This window comes from Choloepus didactylus, chromosome 15 (genome assembly GCF_015220235.1).
Source record: "Choloepus didactylus isolate mChoDid1 chromosome 15, mChoDid1.pri, whole genome shotgun sequence".
In the NCBI taxonomy this organism is placed as follows: Eukaryota; Metazoa; Chordata; class Mammalia; order Pilosa; family Megalonychidae; genus Choloepus; species Choloepus didactylus.
Genome location: NC_051321.1, coordinates 65,395,834 through 65,419,368, shown reverse-complemented (window position 1 = coordinate 65,419,368; position 23,535 = coordinate 65,395,834). Strand labels below are relative to the sequence as shown.

At 36.4% G+C, this 23,535-nt stretch overlaps 1 protein-coding gene and 1 long non-coding RNA gene across 5 annotated transcripts in view; one reads left to right on the top strand and one right to left on the bottom strand.

Moving 5' to 3' along the window:
* Positions 1–23,535, bottom strand: part of TET1 (tet methylcytosine dioxygenase 1) — a 144,727-nt gene that overhangs the window by 95,342 nt on the left and 25,850 nt on the right. For all 3 annotated transcript variants that reach the window (XM_037805255.1, XM_037805256.1, XM_037805257.1), the window contains exon 3: positions 12,639–12,692. In XM_037805255.1, coding sequence (XP_037661183.1) covers positions 12,639–12,692 — 54 coding nt within the window. The remainder of the gene's footprint in view (positions 1–12,638; positions 12,693–23,535) is intronic.
* LOC119510853 overlaps positions 1–23,535 on the top strand; it is a 156,282-nt gene that overhangs the window by 112,759 nt on the left and 19,988 nt on the right. The window lies entirely within an intron of this gene.

Genomic DNA, 23,535 nt, shown 5'->3' with positions numbered 1-23,535 from the left:
GTATACTTTAAAAAGGTGAATTGCACTGCCTAGACATCCCTGAAGTTTGGGAAAGTAATTAAACTATACAGGAAGGTGTGGCAACAGACAAGACAGAATTTAACAAAGGACTATGAATACTGAATCTCTATATAATTCTGTTTTTTTCTTAATTGCTAGGGTATTAGAATAGCTTAAAGGAAAGAACTGAAATGGTGGAACTGTAACCCATAACATTCTTTGAAATTTGTTAAATTGTAATTTGAAAGTTATCACCTTTTGGTATATATGTTTCACAACAAGGAAATAACTGTAACTATGGTACTGTAACCAATAACATTCTTTGAAGTTTCCTATATAACTACTTGTTAAATCGTACTTTCAAAGTTACCACCTTTTTGCATATATGTTATATTTCGCAGTAAGGAAATAACTGAAACTGTAGAACTGTAACCCATAGCATTCTTTGAAATTTGCCCTCTAACTACTTGTTAAATCACACTTGGAAAGTCATCACTTCTATGTAAATATCTTACATTCCACAATAAAAAATAAATAAACAAATAAACAAGGGGAAAAAAAGAGGGTGAATTGCATGGCATATGAATTATAAAATTTTTAAACAATAAAGCTGTTTAAAAAAAAAAAAACTAAAGATGTTAAAAAAAAAAAGTCCTGAGTGAATGAACAAAGCCAGACACCAAAAAGTACATTTTATAAAATTCCATTTACAAGACATTATAAAAAAGACAAAACTAGCCTATGGTGATAGAATTCAGATCAGCAATGCTTGGAGGGGAACAGAATAAGTCAATACATATATATAATATAACTATAGATATATGTATATGGATCATATCTAAAATATCCACAAAACTATTAAAAGCATACACTGGTGAGATATGAGACTGTAGAATTTGAAAAGAGGGAGGGATAATGAGTAAATAAGGGATCTTGTATGTTTTCTTAATATCTTTCTGTTTTAATTTCTTTCAAGATTGTTCTTTTTTAATAATTTAAAAATTATTTTTAAATGAATTTGCTGGATTTCCTTTTAAATTACACTGATTTGGATACATTTTCCTCCTTGACAAACCTAATTTTGAGTACACTTTGACATGTTTCCCTCATAATATCAGTTGTATGTGACATTCTATATAGAATAGTTTTACTGTTGTTATAAGCTATGAACTTCACCCAGAAGTAGTTTTCATGAGTTTTCTCTTCTGTGTGTGTGTGTGTGTGTGTACTCTGAAGATTGTTTATGTAATCTGTTTTTCCTGTCTGCATCATAATCAAATCTTTTTTTTTTCTTTTTTTCAAAGTTATTTGGTCCTAGATTAGATGAGAGGGAGTTGGCACTGATTGATTTGCTATCTTTTATTTTACTTTTCATCTCCAATGAGCTTCTTTCTTTGATAGGAAGCTCCTGGTAAGATAGGGTAATGTGGAAGATAAGAGTGGAATGGGGGAAGGCAAGATAAGGAAGGAATGAAGCCTGTGTCACATTCATAGGGAATTCTATGCCTAGTTGGCTTCATCTCCCCTCACCCCCCAATCACTCCCCACTCATCCAAGACACTAGGTCCACATTTTACCATATGTTCTCCCTGGAATCCAACTTTCTCCAAAATTAATCAGGCAGCTACAATGTGCAATAGGACATTAAATAGAGCCATAAGATTTTCCATTACTTAAAATTTTTATTCATTTAATTTTTAAAACATAAGACATATGCAAAAGAAATTCAAGGTGCCATAAAGGTGACATGGTGCAAGATAGAATGTTTAGGTTAAAATGGAGTCCATCGTAATAATATTTCATTCAGGCAAGAATCATCAATAGATGCTAAGACCCGTAGGAAGTAACAGAATAGTTACATAGTCTCAAAGTATTTCCTCAAAAAATATTCATTAATTACAGAAGGAAAGAGTAACTTAATAGTGGAGAAATCTGGCAGATAGCACTTTATACAAATGATCAGTGTTAAGATCACAGTAATGGAACAAACTGACATCATGTGCCTCCTGATATGATGCAGGGAGAAGATAACAAATCACTTCTGTGGTATTCTTGCTAAAACTGCATAGCCTGTATCTAATCATGAGCAAACATCAAATAAACCCAAATTGAGGAACATTCTACAACATAATCAACCTGCGCTCTTTGAAAATTTTGAATTGAGAAGATTGGAGAGACATAACAACTACAATGCAGGAGCTGAGATTATCTTGTTATATACATTTGTTAGAACAATTGGTGAAATCTGAATAAGGTCCCCATGGGTAGATTAGACAATAACAGTTTTGTATATCAATATTAATTTCCTGATTTGGATCATTGTACTGTAGTTATGTAGGAACACAGTCCTTGTTTTTAGCAAACACACTGTAGTATTTTTAGGGGTAAAGGGTACCATGTCTGAAACTTACTCTTAAAGAATTCAGGGGTAAAATCTATGTGTGTGATAAAGCAAACATGGTAAAATGCTTAACATTTGGGGAAGCTGGGTGAAGGGTGCATGGGAATACTTTGTACTCTTACAGCTTTTCTGATGTTTGAAATTATGTCAAACTAAAACTTTTTTAAAAAAAGTGTTTACTCCCCTACGTGGGATCTGACACCCAGGAGGGTGAATCTCCCTGGCAACATGGAATATGACTCCTGGGGAGGAATCTAGACCCGGCATTGTGGGATGGAGAACCTCTTCTAAACCAAAAAGGGGATGTGAAAGGACATGAAATAAGCTTCAGTGGCAGAGAGATTCCAAAAAGAGCCAAGAGGTCACTCTCGTGGGCATTCTCACACACAATATAGACAACCCTTTTTAGGTTCTAATGAATTGGAATAACTAGCAGTAAATAACTGAAACTATCAAACTACAACCGAGAACCCCTGAATCTTGGAAGACGATTGTATAAAAATGTAGCTTATGAGAGGTGACAATATGGTCAGGAAAGCCATAAGGACCACACTCCACTTTGTCTATTTTATGGATGGATGAGTAGAAAAATAGGGGAAGGAAACAAACAAACAAACAGACAAAGGTACCCAGTGTTCTTTTTTACTTCAATTGCTCTTTTTCACTTTAATTATTATTCTTGTTATTTGTGTGTGTGTGCTAATGAAGGTGTCAGGGATTGATTTAGGTGACGAATGTACAACTATGTAATGGTATTGTGAACAATCAAATGTACAATTTGTTTTGTATGACTGCATGGTATGTGAATATATCTCAATAAAATGAAGATAAAAAAAAAAGGAAAGAAAAATGGGGGGGGGGAGGAACCCAGTGTTCTTTTTTACTTTAATTGTTCTTTTTCACTTTAATTTTTATTCTTATTATTTTTGTGTATGTGGTAATGAAAATGTTCAAAAATTAATTTTGGTGATGAATGCACAACTATATAATGTCACTGGGAACAACTGAATGTATGCTTTGTATGACTACATGGTATGTGAATATATCTCAATAAAACTGAATTTTAAAAAAAGGTATTTAATGAAGTCCACCAGAAAGAAGTAGGAAGACAAGATGTTTTCCCTTTTCAGAGTTGAGCAGATTATACCACTGCCTAAGCAATAAATTTGACTGAGTTTTCTGACCCAAAAGTCAAAACAGGAAAAAACATTTATTTATATTGTCTTTTTTATCCTGACCATGGACAGCACATAAATTAATCTTCACAATTTTCCCTAGAAATTATACTGAACAAAAAATGGGCCTGACCAGCCTTTTGGAAGGGCATTGCAGATCACAATGCATAGCATCTTCAACCACGTCTATCTACATTGAAGATATATTTTAGAATGAACATTGTTCAAACAGTTTTGATAATTCACAAAGACAAATACCATTATATGAAATTTTAATTTACTAAAAGAATTTACAAGAGAGGCTAAGGAAATGTGGCCTAGGTAACTTCAACTTTCTAATGGTCCTAGGCTGTTTTAGGGAAGTGATCAAGTATCAGAGGCTTTAAATAAACCCTGGACAGCTGGATTAAATTTCTGATGAAATGTGCTAACCAGCAGTGCAACTATCTTACACTGTCCATTAAGTGAGGGCATAAACTAGATTTCATGGGTGGAGTGACAAAATTAATATCTTGATATGGCTTCCATTTATCTTCATCAGCAAATAAACTTCACATTCCTATAAAGCTCACTAAGATCCTTACTTCAAGCCAATAATGCTTTTATAAGTGCCTCCCCATGGCTCTATAAATTATCACTTTTTTTTTTTTATTTTTTATTTTTGGCAGTGAATCATTAATTAAGGCATTCTTTTCTCTTCCATTCCCTCAGATGAACTGGGGTAGATGGGGCAGCTTGATTGAATCTCTGAGTTTACTCAACTACATTTATTTTTTCAATCACTCATCTCCCTGAGCAGGGAGGAATTAGGAATTTAGGATTCAGGGAGCACTGGACAGTCTCCAACAAAGGCTCTAATGGCTAAATATAGATGGGACATCCCACCTGATACCTGAAATTTACCATCAGGTACTCAGGTCACTAGACCTTTAATTCAAAAGATTTATAAAAATGTAACAAAAGGCATGTTGTCTTGAAACTCATCAGTCAAGAAGGAGACACACACACACAATTGTGGGAGGACCAGATTAAAGGAGATCAAAGAGCTATGACAACCAAATGCAAGGCATGTTCTAGGACTGGATGCTAGATCAGGGAAAACCAGCTAATAAGGTTTTGGGGACAACTAGAAAGATTAAAAAATGGACTGTATATTATATGACATTAGATTCAGTCAATATTAAACTTCTTCCATGTGATAATCGTATTGTGTTATGTAGAAAAATACTCTTTTCTTTGGAGAGACATGCTAAGGTATTTATAGGTAAAATGCCAAATGGTTCAGCAAAAATAAGACATAAAATATAGAGATGTTCAGTGTACTAGTCTCCCAAGTTTTCCGTAGGCTTATCTTTCTTCCAAAATAAAAAGTTAAAGAAAAAATATAGTTGACCATAAAATAAATGTATTAGAGATATATATCATGATTTCCATAGCAATTTGTTACAGAGACTATCAAGGTAGGTCTGGTAATTTGAGAAAGTAGTTTCTTTTATATACCCAGATGTCATAATAGTAATTTCTGCAGTTCAGAGCTAACTGATTAAAATTAGGCCATGATAACCATAAATTCAATCATTCATTAAATCAATAAATGTTTATTGAGTGGTAGGCATAAAATATTACGTTAGACACTATGAAGAACCCAAAAGTGAATGCTGTTTTGCCCTTTAAGGATTTATACTCATTTATAAAAAAAACTAAAAATCTAAGCACATTAATAGCTTACAAAGGGTATTATGGTAACAATTGTAACAAAAACACTATCCCTCTATGTATGGGATAAATTCAATAAATTATAAATTATGTAAGCTATTGACAATTTTATGGATCATTGTTCCCATTTTACAGATAATGAGGATAGTCTCAATAAAGTTCAATAAAATTGAAGTTCAATAAAATTCTCCCAGATTACATCTGATTAAGTACAAGAACAGGGCTTAAACACAGGACTGCCTGGCTTGGGGGCTGCTGATACCATAAGAAGACAATCAATTAAAATAAAGAACTGTAAGCTTAGTGTGGCTACTTTTTAATTAGAAAGTAATCAAAAGCATATACAAATCCAAGAGACTTCATTCTTGATGATAAGTATATAACAAGATAGCTTTTATTGTGTGACCATGGGATAGTGAAAACCTGGTGACTAATGACAAAAATATATATTATAATGGGGAGGGGGATAAGTGTATGGGACAGTTTGGATGTTCATTTTTATTTTTTTCTTTATTTGGGGGTAGGTAATGAAAATGTTCTAAAATTAACTGTGGTGATGAATGCACAACTATATGATGATACTGTGAGCCAATGATTGTATACTTTGGATGGATTATATGGTGTGTGGGTATAACCCAATAAAAATGCATTAGAAAAAAGCATACACAATATATTAGATGAAAACATTTCTCTTTTCTAAATTAGAAAAAAATACTTTCAGATGATTAAGATAAATTTTTTGAACAACTTAATGAAAATTTCTTGATGTGATTCCTATCTGGAAGAAATCATGCTTAAGGTAGATATACTGCAAAGAATCACTGTGACTTGTATCCTATTTTAAATGTGTTCACCCCAGTCTACTTTTATCATTGCATCTGAGTTCTATAATTCAAACTAATTGCCAACTGTTACATTATTTTTCATATTGATGATATTCTAGACTTTATTATACAATCTAAGATTCTATAAAAGATGTACTTTATAAATAAAAGGGTAAAGAAAGAATTTTAATATTTTCAAGGTTTTGTCCTATTTTTATATTTCATATTATGAATTAATAAAAACAGAAGTGACATTTCATAAAGAAAGAAAAGGTTTTTCAAATAAGGCAATTAAGTGAATATACTGCTAAGAAAATATGCTTTCTGAAAGGTTAGCTGACATCCCTGCTAATATATATCATATCTTTGGATATAATGGTAATAATAATATCACTTGTTGAGATCACTGTGTGCCAAGCTGTTGGAAGCACTTTCCATATATTAAATAACTCATTCGACTACACAGCAGTTGATCTTGAGGGGGAGGGGAATATATGTGTATACCATAATTAAAATTTTATATAGAAATGGATACATATGCATGTACAATATAATACTTAAATTAACTAATTTAGTTATTTTAAATGTTTTCATTTAAATAACTTGGTTCCTAAAATAAATAAATTTACTGTTAATGTCTGGTTTCCTAGAATTCTAAAAAGACCCTAGGTGTTAATTAAATTCATATGACACCACTAAATTTTAAACATAGATGATCAAAACTGTAACATCTTTCTCTTCCTTAAAATTTTTTTCAAGTGTATAAAGTCCAGTTTTTAGTTTAAAAATGACTAAAAGAGTTATTCAGTATTTAAAACCATGAAGCATTAGAATAGGTTAAAAAGCACTTCTTCATTCTTTTGCATAGGCCACTGTGATGGGAAAATCATACTATCAAGTCTTTAAAAAACATAAAAAATAAGTGACATCTTTTGGGTACTAGAAGGATTTTCCATTATTAGATTAATCTTAATTTGAAAGTGAATTAAGGTCAATACCTGAAAATTTTTTAACAAAAACTTAAATTCATCACCAGTTATTTGGCTCTCTTCTTCTGACTCTTGAGAATATATTCTAGTCTGTATATGGAAAGCTATACAGTAAGGGAGCTAACCTCAGAAAATGATCCTTATAAATCCAGCGCTATAAAAGCACAAGCACAGTATCAGATGAACGTAAGCATTCAAAACACAGAGTATGCTCTTTTGTGGACTAGGAAGAAATCAAGGCATTTTTTGTAGCCTCAATGAAAATTTCTGCAAACTCATCCAACCCCACACTTGGCTTTCATTCACTCTAATTCTCTGATGGGATCATTCCTAGAAATCACAGAATGGACATGAGTCTTCAGTCACTGGAAATGTATGTGCTGCAGTGATAAATGAGTGACTCTGTGTGAGCTGATTTAGTGAGACCCCTGCCCTGATATCAGCCTCAAAATGCTGTATTACAGCTACTTGGTGTGCAAACCAGAAGCCCCACCTGTGCCTTTGATCATGCGAATAAATACTGATAAATCAGTACAAACTTCTCACAAAGTTTTTGCTAGTGATAGTTTATGGTTTAAGAAGGAAAATGAGTTGAGTCTACTGAATTATTAAATGCAAAGACCAACCTGTATTCTGAGCTTTTCTTTCAACTTACATGGCTGTAAAAAACTGGTATTCCTTTGTGAATACTCTCACTTCCCTCACCCTCCATTCCCTACCCACCCACCCACCCACCCCCCACTACCCCCTCCCCCTGCCCAAAAAAGTCTGGGATCAATTTCCCAGGCTATGAAGAAATCTATCAAAATGGCATGTTTTTCCTGAACAATGGTCAACCTCAGTATTGGATCTATCACTTAAATTTGCAACATGTTGTTAGAAGTCATGGAATGTTACATTAAAACCAGAGTTAAGAAAACTTTATCATTGTACCAATGATCTCTTGTACTAACTGAAACAGAGTTGTAGATAAGTGTGCAGAGAAAAATCCTTAGCAACTCTGTTATCTTCCTTTCTTGTAGCTTAATGGATTTAAAAGTAAACAAGGTAACTCAATTGTATCTGATTTGGTACTTTTAAACTATCACTGGTGTATATGTAACAATTCACAGATACAAAGAATAGTTCTCAAAGATATGAAGTCAATTGCCCTAGATGGTGTTTTTCCCCTACTCAGTACTTTTTTGTTGTTTCTTTCAAAGCATTTATTACAGTTTGTAGTTTATTCCTTTGTTCTTAATTTTTTGCCTGCCTTTCCTCAGCAGCCTTAAGGGCAGGAATCATATTGGTCTTGTATACACTGTACACATTGCAGCCCCAGAACTTAGTATGTGCTTGGAAAATATTTATCAAATAGTAATAATAATGTTGCTCAAGAAGGAACACTTATTTAGCATTTACTGTGTGTCAGGCAATGGGAACTAGACACTGAATGTCACTATGTCATTCAAAACAAGACCAGGCATGAATGTGATTCATTTATGATTTGCTTCTCCTTTTAAAACGTGTTTCAAAAATACATATAAGTATCCTGCCTTTCTCTCCTGGTGAGATATATGCATTATATCCTCTTTCCACCTCCACGGGCCCCTACCACCACTTGTTCCTCCCCTTTATCAGTACCGTCAAGGAAGGAAGGAAACAGTACAGAAGCTAGCAGGAAAATTGCATAGTTTTGTTAGCCTGGTTCTTCTAATACTACTTTGATGATATTTTATAACCAAATAGTTTGAAAAATGTCCCTTACCAGCCAAGAATGAGTATCTGATTACAGAAGATATAGATAAATGTGTGTGTGTGTGTGTGGTCCCCTCCTCAGGGATGCCAACACTTTTCATCTTGAAATGATTTTAGTTTACAGATAAGTAATAAAGATAGTAGAGAGCGCTCTTACACACCCTCCACCCAGGCTCCCCTAAGGTTACCTCTTTTATAGCCATGCTTCTGGCACTATTTTTGACCCTACCATACTACCCCTGTGGTCACTGATGCTGAATATGTTCTGTTTGCCCCTCCAGGTCCACTCTCCACCTTCTACCCCTCTAACATGCCCTGGGAGGCTGACCTGGATGTATTTCTCCAGTGGGCTACCTTTCTCACTGACTTCCAATTGGGATTAACAAAAGAAAACAATAGGAGACTGGAAGACAGACTATTTATCAACCTGCCCCTGCCCCCCATGTCCTCTTCCCTGCTGAACATCTTTCTACCAAAGGTCACAGGCAAAAGCCCCTGCTCCCTCTATTCAGCTACAACTATTCTGAGTTCCTGCTCCTACCCCCTTTACCCCTTGAGACCTAAGAATGGAAGTAGTCTCAGCTGCGGGTATCACCATCCCTAGTTGGTTTTCCTTTATTCTGCCCTCGCCTTTAAAAATAACTCCTTTATTAAATTTGTTCAATAACCCCAACTGACTGTACTGCCTCTTCTGCAGGGACTCTGACCAGCAATCTAACCAAAGTAACGCCTTAAAATTGACTTTCTCCAAGGAAATATATCCATCTATCCCACAAAAACTGGAGCTTATTTACTTAAATGTTTTCTACCAAGAAGAATTGCAAACCATATTACTCACAAACCCAAATTCTTGAACCAAGGCCTGAAAGTAAGAAACTTTTACATGTTGAGATAACTGGATTTCAAACCAAGCTATTACGCTAGGAATGTCCATACCTCTACCTTAGCGAAGAGTCAAGAAACAATTAAACCATAACTCACAAGCTGTCATCTATATTTGAAAACAGCTCCAGTAATTATCAATAGGGCTCGAGAAGGAACCTGGTTCTCTGGCAATGGCAGTGGGTAGAAGTTTGTGCTGAGCCACCCCACCCCCTGTAATTTGGTTCTCATTCTAGCAGTGACAGTGCTTTGGACAGACACATTTCAACTAGGGAAGACTCTAGTCAGGGATTTCAGAACACTTTATAGTTCCGAAACCTGAATTACAATGGAATGGATATAAAGATAGATTTCTTTCTGTCTTTCTTTCTTTCTTCCTCTTTTTTTTTTTTTTTTTTAGAGGAGAGGTGTGAGACATACAGGCAACTTCAGCCACACAAATGGATTCAGCATTTAGTCATCAGGGCCAAAGTAGGATAGAACGTGCCTCAAATTCTATGCCCAGTTTCCTTAGTCAGGTTCTTCATTTACCCAACTTCCTAACAGAGGACAAAGAGGAAAAGTCAGACAGTTGGGAGAACTGTAGCATCCACCCTGACAAAAAGCAAGGGACCCAGAGGATTTGAAGAACTGAGAAGTCAGAGTCAAAGGATACAGACTAGATTCCTAGCATGATGCCCAAAAGCAAAGACAGAATTATGAAAGGTGACAAAGTTGCAACCTGTGGGACTCCTGTCTTAGATCCCCTGGGTAGCAGACGTCTGGAATGCTTAAGTCTTCACACATAAAACCTCAAATGGAAAGTTCTACCCCTCACCCACTCTCCCTCCCCAAATGAGGAGTTAATCTTCTTAATCTCCTTCAGGGTTATATAATATTCTCTAGCAAAATTTTGCTCTACCTAAATTTTATAAACATCAAACTAAAATTTGAAGTTCTTAGCATTTCTACTTTGAAGCAGAGAAACCAAGTTTTTATTGGAGAAAAACAAAAATACTATGCCAACCAAAAATTAGACATTTTAAAATTCCAAAATCAGGAAAAAAAATCCCTCTTAGAGTATTTCCCTACTCTTGAACAATGATTGCTAACTACGAGGAAATAAGCAACAATTCAGTTCTGCTTGCTGTGGCAGATGAAATTTGGCCACCCACAGACACTTATTTAAAAAAAAATCTAGAGTCCACTTCCACGATTCCAAAAAGCAGCACATTGTATATTTACTTCTGAAATTTATTTCAGGTGATAGGACACCCATAGACTAACAAAATAAACATAGAATTAAATAGCACCCCCCAATCTCAGTTCTACTTCCTAGCAAAGGCAGATGGTTTTGTTGCCAGGTTTAATTTAATCTATATTAGTTTCTCTGCATAGTCTATACCTTTCTCCCACCATCCTGCATCCCCCACCTAAATTTGAGAGCCATTTAATAAAGCAGGATTAAAACTATTTTTCAGTAGAAGAATTTAAGCCTCAAAATGCTTCAGAGGGATATGCCCAACATAGCAAGTGTGGAAAGAGATGAAAAAATATAAATAGGGCTTTTAATGATAAACTTCTGTAGTTGAGGAAGGGGCAGAAAGGAAGTAAAAAGGGATGAATGGATCAATATGCAAAAGAAAAACAAAAGAGGGTTTAATTTATCTTGAAAATAACTACTATTCTATTTGTCCAGGCCCAGTGAGAATTTGTGCCAAGCAATTTCATTCATTTCACAGTGCCTAGAACATTGCTGACTGTGTGGTAAATATTAAATAAATTCTTCTTGGTCAATGAAAAATGTACATGGCAATGCTATGTACACACAGGAAACAGAAATTCAAGGTGGCCAGACAAACCAGAAAGTAATGCAAGGCTTGGTTCTCCATATCAATAACATTTTCAAGTTACGCAACTGGGGAAACAAATGACATAAAAATGTTTGCCACATCCATAGTTCCACATGTTGTTCCTCTTTGAGTGCTAAAACTTTATTTGCAAAAGAAAAGCTAAAATTAGGTTAAAATATTTTAAATCACATACATACAATATAATTTTAAATATCAATGGTTTTATTACTTAATATGTCTTCTTGAATTAAAAAGATTGCTGGTTTAGGTTGTTTTCATTTATAAGAGAAATATACCACTTGAAGCCTTTAATACATAAGCACCTATTTGCTAGGCTAAAGCTAGCCTTGAACTTTTGGTGATGCCATATGCTTTTAAATTAACCCTTTTGAATACTGTACAAAGCTCATAACACAGAGAGCTAGTTTATAACGGAATTAGGTTACTACTAAATACTCCCTATGCAAACTACAGAAAATAACAAAAACATGCATATTCCTAGAGCTCTATGAATCCCAGAATTAAAGATGATATAATGATAACTTGGGTTAAGCAATTATAATTTGGCTGTGAGATCTCAATGGCTTTCACATTTTAAATTGAACTAAAAGCTCTAAGCTCCTTTTCTTTTCGGGAAAAAAAAAATCACACATTTTAAAGTAGTATCTAATGAAAGGTCTATTAAAATCACAATGGACCATAGCTGTCAACTTCAAATAGTGCCTTTCTCCTAAAGAGCTTAAGTTTACACACTAGTGCAACACCACAAATGCAGATGCTACAAAGGGAGTGACAAAGAAAAACAAATTTTATTCACAACACTTTGCATATAAACTTTTCCCTTCTGCAGACTTGTGTGGAGTTGAAAATAAAGGATGCTAATATGCACATTATGCAGCACATAAAAAAAAAAAAAAAAAAAAAAACAGAAAAAAACACTTCAGTTGAGTGAAAATGCAGTTATCAATGGAAAAATCTGGGAAAATTCACATCCACTGTACTCCAAATTTACCCCCAAGTGACAGCAAAATACTATATGAAATGGAAAAAAATTTAAACATTTTTAATCAATAGCTGATTACCTTTAAAACTTTGGGCTTCTTTTCCCTCTGGGGCCTCTTGTTTTCCTTTATAACCTAAAAAAAATCAAATTGCAAGATGAGCCTCTGTTTAAGACAAAAAAAAAAAAAAAAAATAGCTCCCACCCCCCTAAATTTTTGGCTATTTCCCTGTAAAACTACTTATAACATTTTAAACCATCAACATGTTTGCTAGGCAGAACCTAATGAGCTTATGTAAAATGTATACTTTAAAAGTCACTGAAAAAAAACCTTGCATAAAGATGAAGTAGGGAAATACCCTGTTTTCCCCTTAAAGTCTGTCTTAATTAGCCTCTGCATTCTTCACAGCGAAGCCCACGAGGTAGCCATCTTGCTTGCTTCTGCAGAGGAAGCCTCTACAGTGGAACAGTTCTGCAAACTGCTTTTTGGTATTATTATCATGGTGTTTAAAGGCAGCCCTGGCCTGCCAGCACTGTAGACGTGCTGGGCATGCCTTTTGCAAAAACAGCCCCACAAAGAGTGTAGCCAATGGCAATGCAGAGCTTAGCAACTCCAAAGTGATCTTCTCTGCCTAGCCCTTCCTAGACAAAGGATCTCCTGTGCGGCTCCACTCTCACCACAGGACACAGGCAGCCACAAGCTGCGACATGGAGTTCTCTGCAGAGGATCTGGTCGCGCCGAAATCACAGGAGGCTTCAGCAAAAACAATGCACGCAAATCCCCCAGGTCTCCACAATCGGATCGATGGCGGAGTCTCCCTGATTAGTAACCTCTTCGCGGCTGCGAGGGCATGTCTGCTTTGGGGGAGGGGTGAGCTGCTCTGCCTCCAACGTACAGGAGATATAACTGAGCTTAGGGGGGCATTTGGGCTTGCTTAAACTCTGGAAGGTATTGTGCATTTTTACTTTATAAGGCAAGGCTAAATATTGGCGATATTTAAGGCAGGGAGGTTATGTGAGGACAGTGTAGGCTCAGCTGTTGGGCTGCGTGCCTCATTCCTCAGGAACCACACCTCTTTGCAGCAGGCGCTTTGCCCAGAAACACAGCAATTTGATTACTGTCAATAAATGTCCAATGACAAAGGAAGATTAAAAAATAATAATAAAGCCACTTACAAGGAAAAGGACAGGATGAGGGCAAGGAGAGCGGGAGGCTTTTTCAAAATACACTTGCCACTCTGAGTGGCTGGAAAGAAAGGATTTCTTTCTCCTGCTTGGGTATTTTTGATGACCTTCATTTCCTATCAGAAGACAAACTCTCACCTCTGGAACAAAAGGGGGACCTTTAGTTATCTCTCCCTCATGATCATCAACTGTCACTAAGCATCCCTCTGTGGAGCTGCCAAGAGGTCCCCACGTGGAGCCCGCCTTGCGCACCAGGCTGGCGGTCAGACAGAGCCATCCACTTCCCAGGGAACGGGACTAGAGCCAAGGCTGGAACTAGCATCACCCCCCTCCACACCTGGACTGCTCCCACACTCAGTGGGTGGAAGGCTTTCACTAGGAGAGCTGGACACCGGAGTTGGCACCTGCCAGACATGGAGAAAGGCAGAACCAGAGGACTCCTTCCCTCTGGCCCCTGGCGTTGCAACCGCGGCAGCAGAAGCAGAGCAGCTGTGGTGAGCTGGCAGGACTCAAGGTCATCGCCAAAATGCAACACAGAGGCTGGCCACAGTTACATCCCAGCCACCTTGACAGCTGCACAGGTCTTGGGAAGACAGCTCCAGCTCCAGCCTCATGGGGCCAAAGTTTCAGCAGCACATTTGGGGGGTTGGCAGAAGGGCCTCCGTTCCGTTCAGCCAAGGATGGGTTTTCCACTTGCAGTTGGATTCAGAACAGATTCTCACAACCAGAAATTGGGAAAAGAGTGAGGGCTGGAAGGCCTGCATTTCATCACTCTTGATTCCTAGCCTTTCAGTTGACCACAAAAGCATGCTTTCCTGATTGGAACGGGAAGTCAAACATGCAGTGTTTTCCCACTTTTAAACTACCTCTCCCTCACCCATCCCACCCCAAAAATTTCTAATAAATTCATTTAAGAAAAAAAATATATATTGGGTGTGGTATTCTCTAAAACACATTTAGCAAAACCAATGGATTTTGACATAACCACATCTACCAGCACAACCTCACACACACAAGCCCACAACATTTCAAGAAAATCTCTGTAAGGAATGAAGCAACCATGAAATGGGTGGAAAATCAGGATCAAATTCAACAAGGTTTGAAAAAGGGTGCAAGACTTTTTAGCCCTACATTTCTTAAAGTGCTTTGCATTTCAATTAGATTACCTCTCTCCACTTGAATACTTGAATATAATTTTTAAAAAGCATCATCCTTTTTTCTCAGATTGATAGCTCAATTTTTAATAAAGTAGCCATGAATACATTAGGACATAATGGTAAATTATAAATCAATCCTCTAGCTGTATGATTCATATGCCTCAATAGAAATAAAATAAAATCAGACTCAGAGGGCAAGGTATGTTGAATAGCCACATTGACGAGAAGTTCATTTTTGAGAACCCTATGGACAGGCATTTTTACTGCATGGGATACACATGAAGTCACATAACATGATACTTGGCAGCATAAGCAAAGCTGAAGGTCTGTGTACTGTTCTGTAAAATTAGTTAATTAATAAAGCCTAAGTTCATCCCAGCTAGATATGAGGGTTAATAAAACTGCCCAGAGCTAATCCGAGTTCCAAATATCCAACTAATGCTACACCATTAAGATGTGTACTTGTCTGAGCACACAATACACTGGTAACCTCTATTGGTTGTGACCGTCTGTTCCAAATCCTATACTTAGTGATTTGATGGTCTCAACTCAAGGCTCAGGTGACAACAAACTGAGATAGAGAGAATAGTAAGAAATTACAAGTAGAAAGATCAGAGCTCAAGAAAGTCATTCACATTCTCTTACTTTCCTTATTCAGGCAGATGTGCATGCAGTAAGATCCCTTCAAGAGAATGACAGAAACCATGAAAGTTTACGTTGTAGTCCTAGTATTCTGAACCTGTCTTTGTCACTTAAATCTATTTGTTTTCCCCACAAGGAATCATGACCATTGAATTACATGAGTTGATATTTAATTTTGCAGTACCTCAAATATATTGTTATTTCATATATTACAAAATTAGATCTATCTTCTTTCTCTTAAAAAAATCACAGGATTATGGAACTGAAAAGAACCTTAGAGAAAATTTAACTACCTTATTTCATCGATAAACTGGCTTAAAGAGGTAAAATTACTTAACTCAGGTTACATGGCCACCTGAGAACTTGACTTGAGCCTTGTTCTAATCATCCACACTGCTCTCTCTACAACTCCTCTTCATTTTCAACACCTAACAATATACATCTGTAAATACCCCCAAATAGCCTTGTGGTAGATTGAATCATGTACCCAAACAAAAGGCATGTTCTGAATCCTGTTGCTGTAGGTATGAACCCATTTGTAAATAGTGTCTTCGGATATGCTAAAGTGAGTCTGAGTGTGGACTCAATTGTGAATAGATCCTGAAAATCCTTTAGGCTGTGGCCAACTAAATCACTGTGGGTCTTAATCTTTATTATCGGATGCCTTAAAAAGAGAGGAAATAGACACAGTAAATCAGAGAAAGCCACAGGAAGAAGCCAGAAGGCAGTGGGAACTGGGAGAGCAAACACAAGGTGCAAGAGATGGCATGTGACGGGAAGCAGAGATGCAAGTCAGAGGAACCCCAAGGACTGCAGCAGGCTAGCCCCAGAATGCAACAGACTTGTAAGAGAAAGCATGGCCTTGCTAACACCTTGGCTCTGGACTTCCACCTTCTAAAAATGTAAGCCAATAAATTCTTGTTGTTTAAGCCAATTCACTGGGTGATATATGTCTTAGCAGCTCAGGCAAACTTAAAGGAAATGCCTTTAAAAACACACCTTACATTTTTTAGGATAGAAAATGTTATAGAAAGACAGCTTTTTAAAACCAATATTATATTAGCTGTACTTTTTAAAAAACTTTTTTTTGTACCATCAGAGCAAAATTTATGAATAATTTAAAAATTCAACTTCTCTAAGTACAAGCAATTCTGTATCCACAAGAAACTAGATGTTACAAACACTGCCTAAATTAAAACAACAGCAGCAGCATACTAGGAAGAGTCTTCTTCCAAATTAATCTCAGGAGTAATTCACCGTTCCTCAAGATTGACACCTCTGCAGCACAACATCCTTCCAATATTTGCCACACACTCGTCTCCCATAAAATCCCTCTATATGTTCCTTCTTGCAATTTTTTGGGAACTACAGTTTTTGCAGTGATACCTGGGCATAAAGTATTCCAGGTACCATCTTTTGTAAACTGCCATTTATTAAGAATAAAAGTTAGTTTGGTTTTATTTCCTGGGAACATAGAAACCTGAAAGACTAACTTTGGAGAATCTTCCTAATTGATTGGGTTGAGCAATAGTCCCAGGGAAGGTGGTTGATTCCCTTGACACAGCCCTTCCTTGGCCTCCCCTCCCCCACCACTTCCTTCCAGAAGACTTATCTATTGCAGCCTTTTTTTTCCTCCGAGGGACCAGTTATACCTGGTTTCCCCCCCTCTATTAGTGCCTAGATCCTTAGTTTGGGCAGAGAACTCCAATAACAGGAACTAGGGGGTACTACCTAAAACAAAGAGATCACAGAGGAAGTTCCCATGTAGAACACTTTCCCCTTTAACACTTTTTAATGATATATTGAGGCTTGCTTCTTATTATTACTAGACTATCCTGTGTATTTTGTAATCAATATTTTTTAAGAGAGTTCTGAACCTTTGGGTTCCTTCCCTATGTCATTCATCCTAAGTAGCCAACTCTAGATAATGTTGTATCCTCGGTTTTCAAATGGTCTAATTATCTAATCAAGTCTAATAGTAAAACCATAAACATTTACTTTTTCATGGAGCTCAATGCATTACACACACACTCACAATTTCCTCCTGAGAAAGATCTAGGCATCTCCTAAGTTTAGCAAAAGCAACTTGGAGATACAACCATACATCCAAGAATGCATTCTTTAAATTTATTAATTCATTTTACAACTCTCACCATTTAATAGCCAGAAACCCTTAAAGCAGTTTAATAAATGTTAGGTACCTCCTATATGCAGACATGGTGTTAGCATCTAAGCAGGAACAAGATCCCTGTCCCCAGGGACTTACCACCTCATGAGAAACACAAACAAATAAACAGTTCATCCTGATGCAGTAAGCCCAGGAAGCTATGCAGAGCACAAAAAAGATTTCTCAGAAGAAGTGACATTTCCACTGAAACCTAGATCAGTAGGGAAAGGGGCAGTGGGGAGATATGCATAGAAATAAAAATACTACCATTTGGGTGGTAAGGCTGGTCATTGTGCATGCATATGAAGAGACGTCATGAGCTTAGTTCTCTACCATTCCAGTCTGAAATGTTAATCTTTTTTTTGGCTCCCTTCTTCTATTTTCCACAATTGGTCCTTTGAAAAGTCAATAATGATGCTCTTATCAAGTTGGTCATTACAAATATCAACTCCCTTTTTAGAAGGAAGAACTAGTGACAGTGATTAGCTTGTCCTAGATATGAAAAAACCTTATTTTTAAGCTAGAAAACACCCTGTATACCCAAGTGTCCTAATGGGAAAAGAACAGTATTATGAAATAGGTATTCGAAATAGGTATAGGTGTTTTTGTTGAGACAAGCTCAGTTTACTCAGGAAAGATCAACTTCTTTAGCTTCTGAACTCATTTACTAGAATCTCACACCATGTGTCTGCCTAAAAACAAGTTACTCTCAGCTGGATAGCTCTGTACTGGACAGATGCCTCCGATGTTTGGAAGTAAAGGGAGGGATTTCTTTCATTCCAGAAATAAAGCATAAAACACCAACTATGATCAAGGTACTGCTGAATGACTATGAGATCTCTGGCTTAATGAATAACTTTTCCATGGAACTTAACTTAGGTAGAGAGAAGAAAGGAATTCTATTTTTTCAGGGGAAACAAAAAACCCAAAACACCACAATTGCCATTGAGCTCATAATATTTATAATAATAGAATGTCTAAAATTAAATTTTTCCCAAGTATGTATGATTTTCCTGATTTCTAAACACTTATTCAATGGGCATATTAACTCCTCTTGCTTCAAATAAAATAAATAAATAGTTCTTGATGTTCTTACTGGAGATACTTCTAACTTGTACCATTTCTGGGTCTGAATAGGATCCTTCTGAAATTTTTAATGTGTAACTCTTTAGGGATGCCTTGTGGGATCAGTAAAAGATAGATGTGCCCTAACAGAAAACAAACAAACAAAAAAAGGTAAGTTTTCACCACAGTCTCCCTTAAAAACCAGTAAGAAAGGAGCTCAACTTAAAATTGTGTAGGCTGTGCAGATTTAAAAGAAAAAATTGCCTATCTTTATTTTGAATGTTTTAGCATGAACAATTGTAATGGTTGTTTCCATAGATACTTGTTCTTAATGACTAGCTAAGAAAGAGTGATTTTTTCAAGAGTCTATTTGATATACCTGACATTCAAATACTTATTCAATGGGCACATTAACTCTTGTTGCTTAAAATAAAATAAATAAATGAATACATTTTTAATGTTCTTACTAGATATTTATAAGCTGTGAATTGATATTTTCCTTCACTATAACAAACATAGTTGTTTCAAGCAAATCATTTGAGAAAAAGTCAAACTCCATGCTGTGATTAAATCTCTAACTTTATGAAGACGTGCATATTTCTATAGGGGCACTTTCATTAATTGTCATAATAAATCAAGTATTTGGTGTGTTTGTGAGGGGAATTTCCTTTATTACTTACCAAGCATGTGATGGCAGAAAGTGGCTTTGGATATTTTCAAAAGAAAGTATTATTATTCCCTCCTGACCAGGATAGATAAAATGCTATCTTACACAAGATCAATATGTCCTTAGTGAGATGCAAATCCTAAAGATGCTATTAACTGTGGAACTTTAAGCTAGTCATTTAATCTATAGTCTTGGAGAAAGACGATACTGACATTAGGGTTAAATGCATTAATGGATGTGAAAAGCATGTGATATGGTTCAGTCACAGCAATGGGTTACCATGACTGTTACTAACAAACAAAACCATATACAAGCAAAGGATGTAATAAACAAGTAAAAATCATTTAATATAAAAATTGGAGATATTCACAGCATGCAATATTTTAGGATATTAGAACCTCTCCCCAGATAAATCTAGTATTAAACAAGATTGCTCCCTAAGATATGGGGACATGTTAATTCAATGCTAATTCCACCATACCATCATAACATAATCCTACATTTATCATTTAAAAAGAATATGAAACTTTCATTTCCAGTGATAATAGAAATGCTAATTTGAATCAATCCTCCTGCTGAAAGCAATTAGAAAGGTTAGATAAAATATAAAATTATCTGCTTGAAAGCATAAAAGAGTGAAAAACCATTGTGATATTGAAGAATTACCAGGATTCAGAGGGGAATGAGGTCCAGAGTAAAAATAAAAAAAGGAGAAAAACAGCTAAAAAAGATGAGAGGAAAACGTAACCTTCAAATTAAAATACATCAGCAGTGGAGTTGGCAGCCTCGGAGTTAAATGTTTGATTCATGTTTTAAAATTTTATATTTTTATGAAATAAACCTGTAAGATTCTAACACAATATCTCTTTCAACATTTCACAAATCTCAAAGATAGCAGCAATAACCTCAGTGTGACTGTCCCTCAACCAGGCGACCTCTTGGTCCTGCCTCTCTCCAGCCTCTGGGTCCTTTACATTTTTGCTCATTGTCCTAGATCAGGGAACAGTGGCTAAAAGGAGCACAAGCCATGTAAACCACGGGTTCTAATCCTAAATCAACTCTGTGGCTTTAGACAAGTTACTTGGCCTCTCTAAGCCTCAGTGTCTTCCTTTATAAATTAAGGGAAAGAATCTGTATTTCCATATTTCATAGGATTGTGATTAGGATTATATGAGACAGTGAGCATGTTGGTGCACTCAATACATGACCAAGTATCAGGCATTTAGTAAGTACTCAATATACGATAGTTGTTACTAACCCTATCAGATATCAAGCAATGCTTCCTACATACTGGTTCCACCTCTATGATCAATTTCATTCAATTCAACCAACATTTGTTTGATATGCATTATATACTAGACAGTACATAAGGAGGGGGAAAGAGGGTGAAAAAAATTCTAGACACTTCAATCAACCCACTGAAGTTTATACGTGGTAAAAGGTAAAGCTCACTCACAACTTTGGGTGACAAGACAAAAACAGAAAGAGTTTGAACAAAGCAATCAAAGAAAAAATAGATAAAATGGATTTCATCAAAATTAAAAACTTTTGTGCTTCAAACGACACTATCCAGAAATTGAAAAGACAGCCCACAGAATGAGAAAAAGTATTGGTAAGCCATATGGCTGATAAGGGTCTAGTATCCAGAATATATATAACTCTTACAACTCAAACAACAAAACACAAATAACTCAATTTAAAAATGGGCCAAGGGATGACTCAAGCAAAGAAGATTAAAGCATCAGTGAGGAGGAAAAGACCCAGGCCATACCAGACAAAGACTTGAAAAAAAAGTGTCCTAAATATGCTCAAATGGTAAAGGAAAACAGACAAGAACCTAAAGGAAATCAGGGAAACAACAGATGAACACCAATAGAATACCAATAGGGAGATGGAAATTAGGAAAAAGTAACCAAACAGAGCTGAACACCACAGTAACAGAAATTTAAAATTCCCTAGAGGGGTTCAACTGCAGATTGGAGCTGGCAGAAGAATCAGTGACCTTGAAGATAAGACAATTGAAATCATTAGGTCTGAGAAGCAGAAAGAAGAAAGAATGAAGAAAAGTGAACAGTGTCGGAGTGGGACACCATCAAGCATACCAATATGCACATTGTGAGAGTCCCAGAGAAGAAGAAAAGAGAAAGGGACAGAGAGAATATGGAACGGAACAATGGCAGAAAACTACCCAAATTTAATGAAAGAAATGAATATACACATCCAAGATGCTCAACAAACTCCAAACAGGGTAAATCCAAACAGACCATACCACAGTATATAATAATCAGACTGTCAAATGCCTAAGATAAAGCAAGAATCCTGAAAACTATAAGAAAGAAGCAACATGTCATGTACAAGAGAGCCTCAATTAGATTAAGGGCCAATTTCTCATCAGAAGCAATGGAGACAAGACAGTGGGAAGACATAGTCAAAATGCTGAAAGCAAAAAATTGCCACCCAATAATTCTATATCAACAAAGCTGTCTTTCAAAAATGAAGGAGAGATTAAGGCATTCACAGATAAACAAAAGCCCATCACCACTACAATGACCTTACAAGAGATGCCAAAGAGAGTTCTACAAGTTGAAAGGAGAGGACACTAGACAGTAGATCAAAGCCACATGAAGAAATAAAGATCTCTGATGAGAGTAATGACATGGGTAATTATAAATGCCAGTGGTGCTGTGTTTTTGTTGTGTAACTCCAGTTCTTACTTCCTATAGCACTGAAGACACAAATATATAAAATATAATATGTGCCCACAATTAAAAAAACAAAACAAAACAAAACATATGATCCTAGATGGGATCTAACAAGGGAAGAGAAAAGGCTCAAAGGGACATTATTGGGACATGCAAAAATTGGAATATAGACTATAAGCTTTATATCAATGTTAAGTTTCCTGAACTTTATAACTGAATTTAAGGTGGTTACATAAGCGAATGTCCTTGTTCTTAGGAAATGTATATGGTAGTGTTAAAGTGTTCAGGGACTATAATGTGCACAACCTACACTCAAGTGTTCAGAAAATGGATAAACAGATAGATGATAGAATGATATGGCAAATGTGGCAAAAATTAAAATTAGTGGATTCGGGTATCTGGGGGATAGGGGTATGTTGGAGTTCTCTGTAAGGGTTTTGTGTTATTTTTGTAGCCGTCCTGTAAGTTTGAAGGTATTTCAAAATAAGTTTGTTTTTTTTTAATGGGCAAAGGACTTGAATACACATTTCTTCAAAGAAGATATACAAGTGGCCAATAAGCACATGGAAAAGAGGCTCCTCATTCAGCAAATGCAAAACAAAACCACAATAGGAGACCATTTCACATCCACTAGGATAGCTAGAATCATAACAAGAATATGTAGAGAAATTGAAACCCTCACACACTGCTGACGGGCATTTCAAATGGTGCAACAATTTTGGAAAACAGTTCAGCAGTTCCTCAAAAAGTTAAACATATGGGCTTCCTCACCTCAATGGTTGCTGATGTTCTCACAAACATTTAGGACTGGTAGTTTGATGTGCTGAACCCTCTGTCATGGAACTTACCCTTATGAAGCTTATTACTGCAAGAGAGAGGCCACGCCTGCTTATAATTGTGCCTAGGAATCTCCTCCTGAGTGCCTCTTTGTTGCTCAGCTGTGGCCCTCTCTCTCTAGCTGAGCCAACTTGGCAGGTGAAATCACTGCCCTCCCCTCTACGTGGGCTCTGACTCCCAGGGGTGTAAATCTCCCTGGCAACACTAGATATGACTCCCAGGGATGACTCTGGACCCAACTTCGTGGGATTGAGAACATCTTGACCAAAAGGGGGATGCAAAATGAAACGAAAAAAAGTTTCAGTGGCTAAGAGATTCCAAATGGAGTTGAGAGGTCACTCTGGTGGGCACTCTTATGCACTATATAGATAACACTTTTTAGGTTTTAATGTATTGGAATAGATAGAAGTAAATACCTGAAACTATCAAACTGCAACCCAATAGCCTTGACTCTTGAAGATGCATGTACAGCAATGTAGCTTTACAAGGTGTGACAATGTGATTGTGAAAGCCTTATGAATCACATTCCCCTTTATCCAGTGGATGGACGGATGAGT